We start from the raw sequence: 15569 nt of genomic DNA on the forward strand, positions 1-15569 counted from the left end.
CCGGCCCCGGGACCCACGCCAAAATCAGACAGCCCCCCCCCAAAAAAACAGGGACCCCCCCCAAAAGAGCCCACACCCAAAACAGCGACCCCCCCCCCCAAAATAATCAGGCACCTCTCAGTCCACACCGCCTCCGTTTATTAACCGGGGGCTGCAGGAAGGGGGTGCCCCCCCCAGAACCCCCCCCCGGCCCCCTCAGCCCTCGCCCCGCAGCGCCTGGGGGGCTTCCAGCTCGGGGGGGTCGAGCTGGGGGGGCTGGGGCTCGGCCAGGCGGGGGGCGGGGGGGTCTGGAGGCTGGGGGGGGGCGGCGGCGGTGCCCCCCCCCAGGCGGAACAGCACCGGGGTGCGCCCCAGGACCGGGTTCGTCTCCTGCAGCCCCGCCAGCCACTTGGCCAGGGTGCGCTGGTCGCCAGCCCCCGCCATGCAGAGGGCGAAGACGGGGCCTTCTTCCACTGCGGGGGGGCGAAACGGGTCGGGGGGGGGCTTTTTTTTTATGGGGGGGGTAGAGGTGTGGTGTGCCCCCCCCCGGCAGCTCACCTTCGTCCACGTCGAAGTTGTCGTCGTCCCAGGGGCCGCGCTCCAGGTCCAGGTCGAGGTAGAGGGGGTAATAGAGGCTGCGTTCGGGGTCCGGGGGGGGGTCCTGTGGGGTGGGGGGGGACATGGGGGCAGCGAGCGACACGGGGGGGGGCACCGAGTCCTAATTGGGGCCGTGGGGAAGGGCCCAGCCCCATCCCTGCCCACCCAGGGGCTGCGCTGGGGGTCTGGGGAGGGGGTACTCAAAAGGCTCAGACGTATGGGGGGGGATTAAACCTATGGGGGGGGGCTCAGCTGCTGGGGGGGAGGTCAGAGAAAAGAGCAGGGGGCTCACCCGCAGGTGGGGGGGCAGGGGGTCTCCCCGCAGCACGTAGTACTCCAGGCGGGTGCTGCGCAGCCACAGGGGGAAGGGGCCCTCCACGAACACCGGGCGCTCGGGGCCGTGCCGGGCCAGCAGCTCGCGCTGCTCCTCGCTCTGACTGCCTGGGGGGGTACGGGGGGGGGTGAGAGAGGTTGTGACCCCCCCCGGCTTAATTAGCCCCCCTCGTGTCTTAATTCTCATCCTCTGCCCCGTGCTCACCGATGATGTAGGGCTGCTGCGAGCCCTCGTCCGCGCCACTGGCTGGGTAGGGGGGCTGCAGGGGCAAAATTGGGGTCAGCGCGGGGGGTGGCACCAAAACACAAACTGGGGGGGCCACGGTGCCACTTGTGCCCCCCCCGTGTGCCCTGGGGGGAAATGGTGACCCCTGAAGGGGGGGGGGTCATGGTGCCCCCCCCACCTGGTAGACGGTGAGCCGGGCGTCGGGGTCGTTGGCGATGCGGCGCAGCCCCAGACGGGCAGCAGCGAGGCCGGGGGGGGGCAGGCGGGGGGGCAGCGGGTGGGGGTCGGCGTGGCGCAGCCGGGGCAGCCAGTACAGCATCCGCTGGCACTTCCGCACCGGCCGGCTGCGGGGGCCGAAAATCCCCAGCAGCAGGAAGCGCGTCTCCGCATCCGGCATCACGCCTGCAACAAGGTTTGGGGGAAAATCAGGAGATCTGGGGGAGAAACGATGAGGTTTGGGGGGAAACAATGACATTTTGGGGAAAACGATGAGGTTTCGGGGGGAAACGATGAGGTTTTGTGCAAAATTAGGAGGTTTTGGGGGAAAACAATGCCATTTTGGGTTACTTGATGCCCCCCCCAGCCGTACCGTATCGCTCCATCTGCTCCAGCACCTGCAGGCCGCACTCCTGCTGCCGGGGGAAGGGGTGCAGCATGCGCTGGAGCCCCCCCCGCGGGATCCATGGCCCGCGGGGCAGGAGGCGCAGCAGGCGGTGGTAGGGCTCCCGCTGCCCCGCCGCCCCCAGCGCCGCCATCGCCGCCAGCGCCGCCCCCACCAGCTCCAGCTGCCCCCGCCGCCCCCCCGGGGCCCGTTCCAGGGCGGCCAGGGCAGCATCGAAGGCGGCGGGGCCCCCCCTGGGGGGTGGGGGGGTGTCCTCGTGGTGGTCGTGGTGGTGGTGGTCTTCATCACGGGGGGGGTGTGGGATGGGGGTTGGGGGGGGGTTGGGGCGGTGGGAGAGGGGGCGGAGGGGCTGGGGGGGGTAGGGGGGTGGGGCGGGATAGGGGGGCAAGGGGAAGGGGGGGATGGGACAGGGTGGGGGGGAGACAGGGAAAGGGGGGGGACACAGAGAGAGTTAATGGGGGCGGGGGGAGCTCAGCCCCTCCCCCCCCCATCCCCACGCCCCCCCCCAACTCCTCCAGGGTCGTGCCCCCCCCTTGTGCCCCCCCCGACCCCGTGTCCCCCCCGTGTCCCCTCCCCCAATGCCCCCCCCGGGCCCCTCCCCCTCCGTGTCCCTCCCTGGTGCCCCCCCCGTGACCCCATGACCCTCCCGTGACCCCACCGTAACCCCCCCGTGTCCCCGTGACCTTCCGTGACCCCCCCGGTGGCTCCCCCGTGGCCCCCCCGTAACCCCCAGTGACCTCCCCGTGACCCCCCTCGTGACCCCGTGCCCCCCCCGTGCCCCCTGCGTGCCCCGCCCCCCACCTGGAGGCCGCCCCCCCAGATCCGGGCCAGGCCCCGCGCCCCGCTCATTCTCATGGCGCCCGCCCCGGGCCCGGCACCGGGAACCGCTTCCGGGGCAGGGGGCGGGGCCAGGCGCGGCCAATCCCGCCGCGGGGCGGGGCCAGGCGCGGCCAATCGGCGGGGAGGGGCGGGGCCAGCCTTGGGGAATCCGGGGGGCGGGGCCAGCCGCGGGGCGATCCGGGGGGGCGTGGCCTAGAGCAGCCAATCCCCGCGCGGGGCTCCGGAGGATTCCCCCGTGACGTCACAGCGCGCGCCCCGGCGGGGATGGCAGGGGCCGGGGAGCCGCGGTGACGTCACGGCCGCGGGCCCGCCGCGTGACGTCAGGGCCCGAGGCTGGCGGTGACGTCACGAGGGGGAGCAGGGTGACGTCAGAGCGGCGGCCGCTGCTATAAATGGAAGCGGCGGCTCCGGGAGCGGGGGGGGCACGGACCGGGCTCCCCCCCCGGCCCCCACCCCCCGGGATCCCCCCACGGCCGCCCCTCCCCCAGCCATGGGACCCCCCCCCTCCCCACCGGGGCCCCCCCGGGGGGGCGGGGGGGGGATGGGACGAGGAGGGGGGTCCCGGGGGGGTCCCGGGGGGGGGGAGGGGGCGCATTCCCCGCCCGTGACGAGGCGCCCGCCCCGCCCCCACCCGCGGAGTCCGATCCGGTGACGGCACCGGGGGGGGGTGGGGGGGACACCGGGATGGGAGGGGCAGGGATGGACACGGGGATGGGGGGGAATGGACACGGGGGGGGACAGAGATGGATGGACAGACGGACGGACAGAGGAACTGACACAGGGACAGCGAGGGATGGACGGACGGACAGACGGACGGACAGATGGAGGGACAGAGGGATGGATGGACAGGGGGAGGGATACAGGGACAGACAGACGGACAGAGAGGGCCTAGGCGGATGGACAGACGGACAGGGGGACGGACAGACAGACGGACAGAGGGATGGGTGGACAGAGGGACGGACGGGACAAGGGGAGGGACGGACAGACAGGACAGGAGACGGGGATGGATGGACGGACAGACAGACGGACGGACAGACAGACGGACGGACAGACATGGACAGGGCAGGGGGAGGGATGGACGGACAGACAGGACAGGGGGATGGACAGAGGGACAGACGGACAGAGGGACGGACAGACAGATGGATGGACAGGACAAGGGGACGGACGGACGGACAGACAGGACAGGGGGATGGACAGACGGACAGACAGACGGACAGGACGGGGGGAGGACGGACGGATGGACGGGGGGCCAGGGCGATGCCCGGGGGGGCGGGCACGGACAGACGGACGGACGGACGGACGGGGGTAGGTGGGGGGTGGGAGGGGGTGTGGGGGGGGAGACCCGGACCCCCCCCCCCCCCCCGGGAACCCCCGCTAAATGTGGAAAAAATGACGCCATCGCCCCCCCCCGCAGTGACGTCAGCGCGGCGGGAGGCGCCCATTGGCTGGCCCGGCCCCGCGCCGGGGGGGGCCCCGCGCCCGCCACCGACTTTTAAAAGTGGCGGCGGCGGCGCCGGGACCGGGACCGGGACCGGGACCGGGGCGAACCGAGCCGAGCCGAGCCGAGCCGAGCCGAGCCGAGCGGGGCCGAACCGGGCCGAACCGAGCCGGGGCCGAACCGGAGCCGAACCGGAGCGAACCGGGCCAAAGCGGAGCCGATCCGAATCGAAGCGAGCCCAACCGGGACCCAAGCAGACCCGAAGCGAGCCGAACCGGGCCAAACCGGGACAGCCCAGAGCGAAACCGGGACCGAACCGGGCTTAAACCGGACCGAATCGGGGCTGAACCGGGCTTAAACCGGGCTAAACCGGCACCGAACCGGGCTTAAACCGGGCCGAACCGGGACAGAACCGGGCTTAAACCGGGCCGAACCGGGCAAACCGAGGCGATGTCCAACGCCAACTTCAACCGCGGGCCGGCCTACGGGCTGTCGGCCGAGGTCAAGAACAAGGTGGGCGGAACCGAACCGGGCCCAACCGGGCCGGGGGGGGTCTGGGGGGGCCCCAGGGGGGGCGGGGAACCGGGATTCCCGGGGCTGCTCCGGGGCTGGCGCTGTCCCTGGTGCTGCCGGGGCCGCGGGTGGGGACACGGGGCTGGGGGGGGGACTCGAGTGACGCCCCCCGTGACCCCCGGCCCGACCCCAGTGACGCCCCCCCGACCCCAAATAACCCCCCCCGTGTCCCCCCGACCCCAATCAGGTCCCCGACCCCAAATAACGCCCCCCGTGCCCCCCCCGACCCCAATAACGCCCCACCCCACCCCAATGATGCTCCCTGTGCCCCCCCCCGAGCCCAATAACGCCCCCCCCCGACCCCAACGACTCCCCCCCGTGCCCCCTCCCCCCAGCCGTGCCTCAGTTTCCCCACGGGCAATGGGGGGGAAGGGGAAGGGGGGGGGGTCCGCGCCGTTTCCCTCCCCGGCCGCTTCCGCGGGGGGGGGTCGGGAAGGGTTAAGCGGCGGGGGGGGGGGCTGGGTGGCCCGGGGGGGGCGGCGGGCCCCCCCCCGGCCCCGCCGCGAGCCCTTATAAGGCGTCGGAGCGCGGCGGCGGCCCCGGGGCTATATATGGGCAAGGGCTCGGAGGGCCGGGGGGGGGCGGCAGCACCGGGCCCGTCGCCGGGCCCCCCCCCTCGGTGCGCCCTCCCCCCCCGTGGGGCACCCGGAGGGATCCAACCCGCCCACCCCCCCCCCCCAGGAGGGGGCTGGGCACAGCCTCTGACTGCACCCCCCCCATCCCGGGGGTGTCCCCCACGTCCCTTCTCCCCCCCCCAAGTGATGTCCCTGAGCCCCGTGCCCCCCCCCCGACTCCACTGACACTCCCCATGCCCCCCCTGACCCCAGTGATGCCCCCCGTGCCCCCCCCGAAATAATGCCCCATATCCCCCGAAATAACGCCCCCCACTGATGTCCCCCAGACCCCAATGACGCCCCCTGTGTACCTCTGACCCCAATGACGCCCCCCCCAATGACACCCCCCGACCCCACTGATGCCCCCTGTGCCCCCCCCGACCCTACTGACGCCCCCCTGACCCCAATAACGCCCCCCATGCCTCCCGCTGACGTCCCCCCGACTCCAATAACGCCCCCCATGCCTCCCACAGATGCCTTTTGACGACCCCCCCGACCCTGCTGACGCCCCCCAATGACGCCACCCCCCCAAATAATGCCCCCTGTGCTTCCCCCGACCCTACTGATGCTCCCCCCGACCCCAATAACGCCCCCCATGCCTCCATCTGATGCCCGCTGACGCCCCCCCTGACCCCTCCCGACCCCGCTGACATCCCCCGTGCCCCCTCCCCTAAATAATCCCCCCCCTTGCCCCCCCCAGCTGGCACAGAAGTACGACCCGCAGCGGGAACGCGAGCTGCGCGCCTGGATCGAGGGGGCCACCGGGCGCCGCATCGGGGACAACTTCATGGACGGCCTCAAGGACGGCGTCATCCTCTGCGAGTACGACCCCCCCCCCCCCAATAAAAACACCCCCCGACCCTATCTGAGGGGTCACGGCCCCCCCGTGACCCCCCCATGGTGACCCCATCCCAGGCTCATCAACAAGCTGCAGCCCGGCTCGGTGCAGAAGGTGAACGACCCCGTGCAGAACTGGCATAAGGTGAGGGGGGGGTAAAAAAAGCCCTGGGGGGGGGCATAAAAACCCAGGGGGGGGTCCTAAAAAGCCCGGGGTCGGTGTCTGCGGCAGCTGGAGAACATCGGGAACTTCCTGCGGGCCATCACGCGCTACGGGGTGAAGCCCCACGACATCTTCGAGGCCAACGACCTGTTCGAGAACACCAACCACACGCAGGTGCAGTCCACCCTCATCGCCCTCGCCAGCCAGGTACCAGGGTGGACACGGGGGGGGTGGGAAAAGGCTTTGGGGGGGTCCTGAGGGGGTCCTGAGGGGGGTCTGGGGGTCCCCAGGGGGACCTGTCCTCACCAGTGGGGGATAAGGAGGGAAAAAAGAGGGAAGGGGGTGGCTGGGGGGGGCATGTATATGCCTTGCCAGCCAGGTAATGGGGGGGACGACACCGGGGGGGGGGTGGAAAGGGCTTTGGGGGGGTCCTGAGGGGGATTTGGGGGAGGTCTGGGGGTCCCCAGGGGGGTTGGTGTCCCCAAAATCCCTACAAGACGCTGCGGGGAGTGCCCCGTCCCCACCGGTGGGGGTTAAGGGGGGGGGAAAGAGGGAAATGAGGGGTTCGGGGGGGGGCTGAGGAAAATGGGGGGGCCGCTGGGGGGTCACGCTGATGTGCCGGGGTTCCGCAGGCCAAGACGAAGGGGAACAACGTGGGGGGGCTGGGGGTGAAGTACGCCGAGAAGCAGCAGCGGCGCTTCCACCCCGAGAAGCTGCGCGAGGGCAGGAACATCATCGGCCTCCAGGTGACGGGGAGGGGGGGAAAGGACGATTTTTTGGGGTGGGGGGGCACGCGAAGAGCCCCCCCGAGTGACATATGAGTGTGTCCCCCCCCCCAGATGGGCACCAACAAGTTCGCCAGCCAGCAGGGCATGACGGCTTACGGCACGCGGCGGCACCTCTACGACCCCAAACTGGGCACGGACCAGCCCCTGGACCAGGCCACCATCAGCCTGCAGATGGGCACCAACAAGGGCGCCAGCCAGGTACCTGGAGCTCCGGGGGGGCAATTAACCCGGGGGGGGGCCGGAATTAATCCTGGGGGGGGGCCCTATGGGTGCTGTGCCCCCCCCAGGCAGGGATGATGATGCTGGGGGTGAAAGGTGGATCTTGGAGTAGGTTTTGGGCAGGGAGTGCCGTGAGGGGGCTGGAAATGGGTCCAGGTGGGGGTCCCGGGGGTGGAAACCGGGTCCGGGGGGGGTCCTTAGGGGTGTTGCGCCCCCCCCAGGCAGGGATGACGGCGCTGCGGGTGAAAGGCAAATCCTTCAGTGGGTTTTGGGCACAGAGTGCTGCGAGGGGGGTAGATCATTGCCCCGCAGGGGGGAAGCGGGTCCAGGTGGGGGTCCCGGGGGTGGAACCCGGGTCCGGGGGGGGGTCCCTACGGGTGCTGTGCCCCCCCCCTTCAGGCGGGGATGACGGCGCCGGGCACCAAGCGTCAGATCTTCGAGCCGGCGCTGGGCATGGAGCGGTGCGACACGCACACCATCGGGCTGCAGATGGGCAGCAACAAGGGCGCCTCGCAGCAGGGCATGACGGTGTACGGGCTGCCGCGCCAGGTCTACGACCCCAAGTACTGCGACGCCGGCCTGCTGGGCCTCGACGGCCTCGACCACAGCTTCTACAACTCCCAATAGCCCCCCCCGGACCGTGACCCCCCCCCCCGGGACCCCCCCATACCCAGAGACCCCCCCCCCCATACCCAGGGACCCCCCCTCCATCCCCTGTTTTTTTTTCCCCTCGCCGCCACCGCACGTCCCCGCGGGGGGGACGCCGCACGCACCGGCCTCACCGCGCCGCTGGGGGGGGGGATTTCGGAGCAGGGGACCCCCCCCCCGCCCACCCCGCCCCGCTCTGGGGAGGGGGAGCCCCTTGTTCGGGGTGGGGGGGGGCGTTAGGAGTGGCTCCCCCCCCCCGCTGTTGCCCCACACCTGTGAAGCCACGGAGGCAGCAATAAACGGCACACGCAACGCAGGCGGCTCCGCTGGGGGGGGCGCGGGGAGGTTGTTTTTCTTTGGGGGGGGTTGGGGGATGGGGGGAGCCACTGAGGGACCGGGGGGGGGGCAGGGGGACAGTGAGGGATAGCGGGGGGGCAGAGGGATGTCAAAGGGACGGGGAGGTGGGGGGGGGCACGGGGGGGGGTCACTGAAGGATGGGGGGCCCATGGGGGGGGACAGACAAGGGGATAGGGGGACATTGAGGGATGGGGGGGGCAGGGAGGGGGAACGGGGGGGGGCAGTGAGGGATGGGGGGCCACTGGGGGACTGGGGGGGGCAGCGTGACATCAAAGGGCTGGTGAGATGGGGACACAGAGCAGGGACGAGGATGGGGACCCCCCCCCGACAGCGCCCGTCCCCCCCCCCGCGGTGACAAAGCCGCCCAGACAGTGCTGTGGCCCCACCTGGGCGTTTATTTGCAGCCCCCCCCCCCCAACACGCCTCCCACCCACCCCACGGCCCCCCCGGAGCCAGCACCCAGCCCGAGGGGGGGCATCCCCTGCTGGGGGGGTCCCAAAATGCTGGGGGGGTCCCGAGGTGCTGGGGAGGGCTCCCAAAATGTTGGGGGGCGTCCCAAGGTGCTGCCTGCCCTCCCCAGCCAGGGGTCAAAAAGTAAAAAATGGAAAGAAAATAGAAAAAAAAAGAGAAAAAAAAAAAAGGGCTGGGGGGGTGCAGGGATGTCGCCGTGTCCCCCCCCACCCAAAAAAAAAAACAACTCGGGGGGGGCTGCGGTGCTACTGGTTGGCGGCCTCGCAGGCGTCGATCCAGTCGCTGTAGACGTCCACGGGCTCCGACAGGTCTGGGGGGGGCGTTAAGGTTTTAACGGGGGGGGGGGAACCGTGGGGGGGTCAGGGGGCCGGGGGGGCCCACGGGGGGGGCATAGGGGGGGTAAGGATACAGGTGATGGGGGTCTGGAACTCCTCCAGGCACACGGTGCACGAGATGACGCCCGTGTTGCGGGCACGGTCCCTGCAAAACGGGGGGGGGGCTCAGTGGGGTGCGGGGGGGCGCAGCTGTGCCCCCCCCCGCCCATAAATGCCCCCCCCCCGCTCACATCTTGACGTCGCAGGACTTCTCGTGGTTGCAGAAGGGGCAGGTGAACTGCGTCTCCAGCGTCCCCGTCACCTTCTTCTTGGGGGGGGCTTCCGCTTCGACTTGCGGCGGCCCATGGCTGGGGGGGGCACGGGGGGGGGGGGGGGAGGTCAATAAGGGGGGGGCACCCGGGGGGGGCACTGGAGTGGGGGGGGGGGGACCGAGGGAAGGGGGGGAAACTGGAGGGGGGGGGTACGTGGGGGAAGGGGGGTCCCAGGGCAAAAAGGGGCACCGGGGGGGGGTCAGCACGGGGGGGGGCCCGGGAAGGGGGAGGGCACTCGGGGGGGGAGGTATCCGGGGGGGGCACCCAAGGAGGGGGCGCCAAGGGGAGGGGGGGGCCTGGGGGTATCGGGGGGAGGAGGAGGCACCCGGGGAGGGGGGGGGGCACCGGGGGGGGGCACCGGGGGGGGGGGCAGCGCCGGGGCAGGCCCCGCTGCGGTCACAGAGCTCGGGGGGGGCCGGGGGAGGCCGGGGCCGCCTCAAGAGGCCGGGGCCGGGGCCGGGGCCTCGCTGCGGGACCCCCGGGGCCGCCCCCTCCCCGCCGGGGACCCCCGGCCCCCCCCGGGACCCCCCCGGCTCCAACCTGGCCGCGCCGCTCCGGCCGCGCTCCCCCTTGGATACCGGCACTTCCGCCGGAAGCCACCGCCTAGCCCCTCCTCCCCCTTGTCGCCGCTTCCGCCCGGTTCCCGCCCCGGTCCCGCGCCCATTGGGCGGCCGCGCGGCCCCAGCCAACCGGCGGCGGGAGGGTGGGGCCAGGGGGCCGGCGCTTAGCGCTGATTGGCTGCGACTCCCCGCGCCCGCGAGCCTGAAGCCGGGCAGGGCCCAGGAGCCACAGGGGGAAGCCCGCAAACCCCCCCCCCCCCCCCCCGAAAAAAAAAAAAAAGTCCCATTTGGGGCGAAACGAGGCCATTTTGGGGCCATCGCAGGTCTTTATTTATGGGGGGGGACGGGGGGACGCAGCCGTTGCCCACAAGCACGAGACCCCAATGGGAAGGCTGGGGGGGGGGGAGGGGGGCAAGGGGCGTCTGGGGGGGTCCTCGATCGCCCCCACCCCAAAAAAAAATTGATGGGGGGGTCCCACCGTGATGGGGGGTCCTCAGAGGTCCCCAGGGAGCAGCACCACACGGTAGGGGTCCCACCATGACAGGGGGGGGGGTGGTCCCATCATTATGGGGGGGGTCCCAAACCCCAAACCTTCTGGGGGGGGGGGCCCACCATGATGGGGGGGTCCCATCGTCACGGGGGGGGGCTCAGAGGTCCCTGGGGGGCAGCGCCACGCGGTAGAGGACGCGGCCGGTGGCCTCGAGGAAGGTGACGGTGGCGGCGTGGGGCTCGAGGCGCAGGTGGGCGAAGCCCCCGGGGGATTCGGGGGCCCCGTAGAAGAAGCGCAGGGAGCCGGGGGGCACGGCCCCCCCGTGGCGCTGCGTGGGCTCCATGAAGTTCCCGGCCCCGCTCACCACGTAGCCCACGCCGTCCTCCTCCAGGTACTGGGGGGGGCAAAAAAGGGGGGAGGGAGATTAGCAGGAGGGATCTAATCCCAGGATTAGAGGGGGGGGGGTTAGGTTACCATGAGGATCCCCCCCAGATTAGAGGCGGGGGTCAGATTCCCACAAAGGGCCCCCAAACCAAACCCGGGGGGGGGGGGGTCAGATTCCCACCAGGGCTCCCCAAACCAAAGACGGGGCAGTCAAATTAGAGGGGGGGGGGGGTGTTCATATTCCCACGAGCCCCCCCCAAACCAAACCCGGGGGGGGGTCAGATTCCCACGAATCCCTCCCCAGCCAAACCCGGGGGGGGCCCGGGGGGGTGCCCCGACCTGCAGGTTGTGGTCGTGCCCGCAGAGGTACGCGGTGACGCGGTGGCGCCGCAGCAGCGGGCGCAGCAGGCGCAGCAGGCAGGCGGTGGGGCCGTGCTCGGCCACCGACCACACCGGGTAGTGGCCGGCCACCAGCACGAAGCGGTCGCGGGCGGCGGCGGCCAAACGGGCCCGGAGCCAGGCCAACTGCGCCGCCGCCGCCGCCGCGTCCGCCGGGCCCGCCGGTGGGCTCCCGGCCCCGAAATCCTCGGTGCCGCCGCACAGCAGCACCGTGTCCAGCAGCAGCAGGCGCGCCGTGGCGTTGCTGCCCGGCACCCGCAGGCGGAGGCTGTAGTAGGGGTGCGGGAAGTGCCTGCGGGACGGGGGGGACACGTGGGGACACGGGGGGACACAAGGGGACACGGGGGGACACGGGGGGATATCGTGGGGACAGACTGGGACACGCGGGGAGGGACTGGGACACCTTGGGGACAGACCGGGGATGGAATGGGGACAGCCGGGGATGGACTGGGGACAGACTGGGGACTGGGGTCACCCGGGGACAGCCTGGAGACTCCTTGGGGATGGACTGGGGACACCCAGGGAGGGACTGGGGAAGGACTGGGACACCTGGGGGACAGACTGGGGACACCTGGGGATGGCCTGGGACACCTTGGGGACACCCTGGGGATGCCCAGGATCACCCTGGGGACAATTTGGGATACCCAGGAGCACTTGGGGACACCTTGGGGACATCCCAGTACCCGGAGCGGTGCTGCGGGATGTGGCAGGGACACGGGGACAGCCTGGGGACACTTTGGGATACCTGGGCACAACCTGAGGGCACTTGGGGATACCCGTGGACACCCTGGGGACCCTTGGGACACCCTGGGGACACTCGGGGACACCCTGGGGACACCAGGGGACCCTTGGGGATACCCTGGGGACAACCAGTGACCCCTGGGGACACCCGGAGGATACCCTGGGGACCCTTGGGGACCCCGGGGACACCCAGGCACACCCTGAAGACACCCTGGGGACACGTTGGGATACCCGGGGGACACCCTGGAGACCCTTGGGGCCGCAGGGGGGCCGTACCAGCGGGGGGAGCGGTGGCTGTATGCCAGCTGCGCGGTGACGTTCCCGGCGTGGTCGTGGTTCCCGGCCAGCACGAACCAGGGCAGCCCCTGCAGCCCCCCCCCCGCGAACACCCGCTCAAAGGTGTCCTGGGGGGGGGGTTACAGCCATGGGGGGGGGTCACAAGGGTGAGTTGGGGGGGGACAGGGAATGGGGGGGGCACAGGTGGTGTATGGTCATGGGGGGGCACAAAGACATTGTGGGGGGGGGCACAGGGGCACAGACACGGGGGGCACCACACAGCCATGGGGGGGGGCCCCCACCTCCACCCCCCAAGCCCCTTCCCCCCCCAGCACCCCTCCCAGCCACTTAGGACCACTCGGGGACCCCCCACCCCCAGCCACCCACCCCCTCTTGCCCCCCCCTTTACCCCCACCCCCCCTAATTTTGCCCCCCCACACACACACCTGGAAGCGGGGGTCCCACTCGTCGCGCACCCCCCGGTAGTAGAAGTTGTCCCCCAGGGCCAGCACGAAGTCGGCGCCGGGCTCCTCGGCCGCTCGCCCCATGGCCACCGCCGTGGCCACCTCGCGGGGGGTGGCGAAGGGGGGGTCCGGGACCCCCCCCCAGTCACCCACGGCCAGGAACTGCAGCGCCCCCCCCCCGGGCCGAAGCTGCCGTTGCCGCCACCGCCGCCACCCACAGCAGGGTCAGCATCTGCCGGGGGCACCCATGGGTGGGGGGGGGGGCACCGGGCCCCCCCCCCAGTGTTTTTTGCCCCCTCCCCGCCATGGCCATGCCCACCCCCATATATCTGCCCCCCCCCCCAGCTGTCACTCCAGGGTTACTCACCCTCGTGTCCCCCCCCCCGTGGCCGTGCCCCCCCCACCCCCTCCCCGGCTGAGCCCCCCCCATGTCTGTGTGCCCCCCCCCCCCCGTTCCCTGCCCCCCCTCATGTGGCCGGGATCACTCATCCTCATGTGTCCCCCCCCCCCCCCCCCAACTCATCCTCGTGTCCCCCACGTGTGTGCCCGTGCCCCCCCCCCAGTCCCCCATAGCTGTGCCCCCCCCCCCCCCACTCACCATCGCGTCCCCCTCGCGTCCCCCCCCCCGGCGTGGCCCCGCCGGGCCTTTATGGGCCCGAAAGGGGAAGTGGGGGCTGCCCCCCCCCGGCCCCGCCGTCACCTGATGGCCACGGGGGGGGCGGGCACTGGGAGGACTGGGAACACTGGGATTGAGGGGGGGGCGGGGGGGCGCCGCCCTTTGCCCTTCAGGGCATGGGGGAGGGGGCGGGGGGGGGGGCAGGGGTTGGGGGCGGGGGGGGGAGCTGCGCAGCCCGGTCCCCCCCCCATTATGGGACCCCCCATTATGGGACCCCCCCAATATCTGACTCGCTCCCCATGATGGGCCCCCCCCCATTATATGATCACCCCCCATTATGTGCCCCCCCCATGTGCCCCCCCCCCGAGCCAGGCGCTGCGGGTACGACACTTTTTATTTCCTTTTTTTTGTCTTTTTGCCCCATTTCCGCGGATTTTTGCCTCCTTTTCGCTCTCCAGGGGGCGGGGAGGGGGGGGGGGGCGGCGCCTTTTTTTTTGGGGGGGGGGTTCGTAATGGGGGGAGGGGGGTTCCTTTTTTTTCCCGGTTCTTCCTGGGGGGGGGGGGGGTGGAGGGGGGCTGGGGAAAACGGGCCAAACCAACCCAAAAGGGAGATGACGTCATTTGCCACGTGCGGGGGGGGGTGAAGGGGGGGCGATTCGGGGGTCCCCAAATGTGCAACGCTGGTGTGGGGGAGCCCCCAAAAGCGACGCCCTCCCCCAAAATCACAGCCCCCCCAAAATCACAGGCCCCCCAAATCACAGCCCCCCCCAAGGGGGGGGTCCCCAAAATTTGGGGGGGTCCCAAAATTGGGGGGGGCCCATTGCTGGTGGGGGGGGTCCCCAAATGTCGGGGGCCCCATTGCTGGTGTGGGGGGGCCCCCAGTGGGGGGGACCCCAAAATGGGGGGGGCCCCAAAACTTGGGGGGGGGGGGGCACTGCTGGTGGGTGTCCCGGTGGGGGAGGGGACTGGGGGGGAGGGGCCCAAAAAACGGCGGGGGGGGGCGGGGGGGGGGAAGGCACATGGCGGGGGGGCTAAGGCAAATGCAGTTTTGGTCCCTCGCTGTCCCCCAAAAGTCTGGGGGGGGGGGCCGGACCCCCCCCCCCAAAACTGCCCGCCCCCCCCCTCCTCTTCTCTCCCCCGCCCGCTACAGAAATCCTCGGAAGTCCCAAAACTGGGCAAAATACCCCCAAATTCCTGCCCCCCCCCCCAAAGTGGGGATGAAGCCGAAAACGGCGGGGGGAGGGAAATGGGGGGGGGCAAACCCCTGAACTGGGGGTTTGACCCCCAAAATCGGGGGGGTTGACCCCGAAATAGGTTTGACCTCAAAATAGGGGGCTTGGCCCCAAAAGGGGGGGGTTGACCCCAAAAATGGGGGGGCTGTGACCCCCCAAAATAGGAGGTTTGACCCCAAAATAGGAGGTTTGACCCAAACTAGAAGGTTTGACCCCAAAACGGGGGGGTTTGACCCAAAGTCGGGAGGTTTTGACCCAAAATGGAGGGATTTGACCCCAAAAAGGAGGGTTGACCCAAAAATGGGGGGTTTGACCCCAAAGTAGGTTTGACCCAAATATGGGGAGTTTGACCCCAAAATGGGGGGGGCTGGAGCTGGGGGGGTTTGACCCTAAAAGTGGGGGGGGGGCTCAAACGGGGGGGCTGAGCCAAAACAGGGGGGTTCATCCCCAAAACGGAGCGTGGGGCCAAAAAGGGGGGGGGGGCACCCAACAAGGGGGGGGGGCACCCAAAAAAAGGGGGGGGAGGCCCCAAACAGATGGGGAGGGGGGACGGACCCAAACCGGGGGGGTTTGACCCCAAACCCGGTGGGTGAGGGGGGGACGGGGGAGGGGGTTGGACCCCAAAACGTGGGAGTTTGACCCCAAAACGGGGGGGGGGGGTAATTGCACTTAATTAAAAAAATGAAGGGGGGGAGGGGACAGGGTGTGGGAGGGGGTGTTTTGGGGGAGGGGGGGGATTTTTGGGCCCCCCCGGCCCCACTCGCTGGCCTGCAGCGGGGGGGCCCCCCCGGCACACGCGTGTGCGGTGCGTGTGCGAGTGCTGGTGCCGGGGCACACGCGTGTGCGGGGCGGGGGGGGGCGCACCCATGACCTGGGGGGGGGGGGCGAGGGGAGTAGGGGGGGGCTCCTCCCCCCCCCGTAGCGTGGGGGGGGGCCCAAAAGCCCCCCCTGGGGGGGGGGAAAGGGGGTGGCCCCGGGTTAACCCTGTCATTGCCGGGGGGGCACGAGGGGGTGGGGGGGGAAGGGAGGGGGGGATTTTAGGGGGGGGGGCCCGGG

General features: G+C 71.1%; 4 protein-coding genes across 6 annotated transcripts; 1 reads left to right on the plus strand and 3 right to left on the minus strand.

The window, feature by feature from the left end:
* Positions 1 to 117: 117 nt before the first annotated feature.
* On the minus strand, positions 118 to 2674 carry ECSIT (ECSIT signaling integrator). Of its 2 annotated transcripts, none has more exons than XM_084501792.1 (7): positions 2559 to 2674; positions 1725 to 2106; positions 1314 to 1537; positions 1115 to 1169; positions 869 to 1013; positions 538 to 640; positions 118 to 452 (listed from the first exon to the last, which is right to left on the minus strand). In XM_084501792.1, exons 1-7 carry the CDS (start codon positions 2610 to 2612, stop codon positions 141 to 143), a joined length of 1275 nt encoding a protein of 424 aa, XP_084357918.1. In that variant the 5' UTR covers positions 2613 to 2674; the 3' UTR covers positions 118 to 140. The 2 variants fall into 2 exon arrangements, with proteins under 2 accessions (XP_084357918.1, XP_084357919.1); XM_084501793.1 differs by having other exon boundaries at positions 869 to 1017; positions 2559 to 2666.
* A 1293-nt stretch (positions 2675 to 3967) lies between these two features.
* CNN1 (calponin 1) lies at positions 3968 to 8189 on the plus strand. 2 transcript variants are annotated; one of them, XM_084501796.1, is made up of 7 exons: positions 3968 to 4548; positions 5923 to 6044; positions 6138 to 6204; positions 6292 to 6429; positions 6855 to 6968; positions 7062 to 7208; positions 7746 to 8189. In XM_084501796.1, exons 1-7 carry the CDS (start codon positions 4486 to 4488, stop codon positions 7854 to 7856), a joined length of 762 nt encoding a protein of 253 aa, XP_084357922.1. In that variant the 5' UTR covers positions 3968 to 4485; the 3' UTR covers positions 7857 to 8189. The 2 variants fall into 2 exon arrangements, with proteins under 2 accessions (XP_084357922.1, XP_084357921.1); XM_084501795.1 differs by having other exon boundaries at positions 3974 to 4548; positions 7629 to 8189.
* Positions 8190 to 8606: 417 nt separating this feature from the next.
* On the minus strand, positions 8607 to 9385 carry ELOF1 (elongation factor 1; the record flags this gene model as incomplete). Its single annotated transcript, XM_084501580.1, is given in 4 exon segments — positions 8607 to 9015; positions 9115 to 9185; positions 9271 to 9349; positions 9352 to 9385. Coding segments are annotated over 4 exon segments (249 nt in total). The 3' UTR covers positions 8607 to 8950.
* An 812-nt stretch (positions 9386 to 10197) lies between these two features.
* On the minus strand, positions 10198 to 13379 carry ACP5 (acid phosphatase 5, tartrate resistant). Its single transcript, XM_084501627.1, has 5 exons — positions 13264 to 13379; positions 12648 to 12897; positions 12202 to 12329; positions 11125 to 11476; positions 10198 to 10795 (listed from the first exon to the last, which is right to left on the minus strand). Exons 2-5 carry the CDS (start codon positions 12747 to 12749, stop codon positions 10559 to 10561), a joined length of 819 nt encoding a protein of 272 aa, XP_084357753.1. The 5' UTR covers positions 12750 to 12897; positions 13264 to 13379; the 3' UTR covers positions 10198 to 10558.
* Positions 13380 to 15569: the final 2190 nt, after the last annotated feature.

The sequence above is a fragment of the Aythya ferina genome, assembly GCF_964211825.1.
Source record: "Aythya ferina genome assembly, chromosome: 33".
NCBI lineage: Eukaryota > Metazoa > Chordata > Aves > Anseriformes > Anatidae > Aythya > Aythya ferina.

Excerpts from the sequence above, each read along its gene's own strand:
- CNN1 (XM_084501795.1), top strand. The coding sequence starts at position 4,486 with ATGTCCAACGCCAACTTCAACCGCGGGCCGGCCTACGGGCTGTCGGCC. Across the intron at positions 6,430-6,854 it reads TCATCGCCCTCGCCAGCCAG|GCCAAGACGAAGGGGAACAA; the intron begins GTACCAGGGTGG and ends GGGGTTCCGCAG. Across the intron at positions 6,969-7,061 it reads GGAACATCATCGGCCTCCAG|ATGGGCACCAACAAGTTCGC; the intron begins GTGACGGGGAGG and ends CCCCCCCCCCAG.
- ACP5 (XM_084501627.1), bottom strand. The coding sequence starts at position 12,749 with ATGGGGCGAGCGGCCGAGGAGCCCGGCGCCGACTTCGTGCTGGCCCTG. Across the intron at positions 12,330-12,647 it reads AGTGGGACCCCCGCTTCCAG|GACACCTTTGAGCGGGTGTT; the intron begins GTGTGTGTGTGG and ends CCCCCCCCCCAG. Across the intron at positions 10,796-11,124 it reads GGCACGACCACAACCTGCAG|TACCTGGAGGAGGACGGCGT; the intron begins GTCGGGGCACCC and ends TGCCCCCCCCAG.
- ECSIT (XM_084501792.1), bottom strand. The coding sequence starts at position 2,612 with ATGAGAATGAGCGGGGCGCGGGGCCTGGCCCGGATCTGGGGGGGCGGC. Across the intron at positions 1,170-1,313 it reads CCCGGCTCACCGTCTACCAG|CCCCCCTACCCAGCCAGTGG; the intron begins GTGGGGGGGGCA and ends TTGCCCCTGCAG. Across the intron at positions 453-537 it reads CAACTTCGACGTGGACGAAG|TGGAAGAAGGCCCCGTCTTC; the intron begins GTGAGCTGCCGG and ends GCCCCCCCGCAG.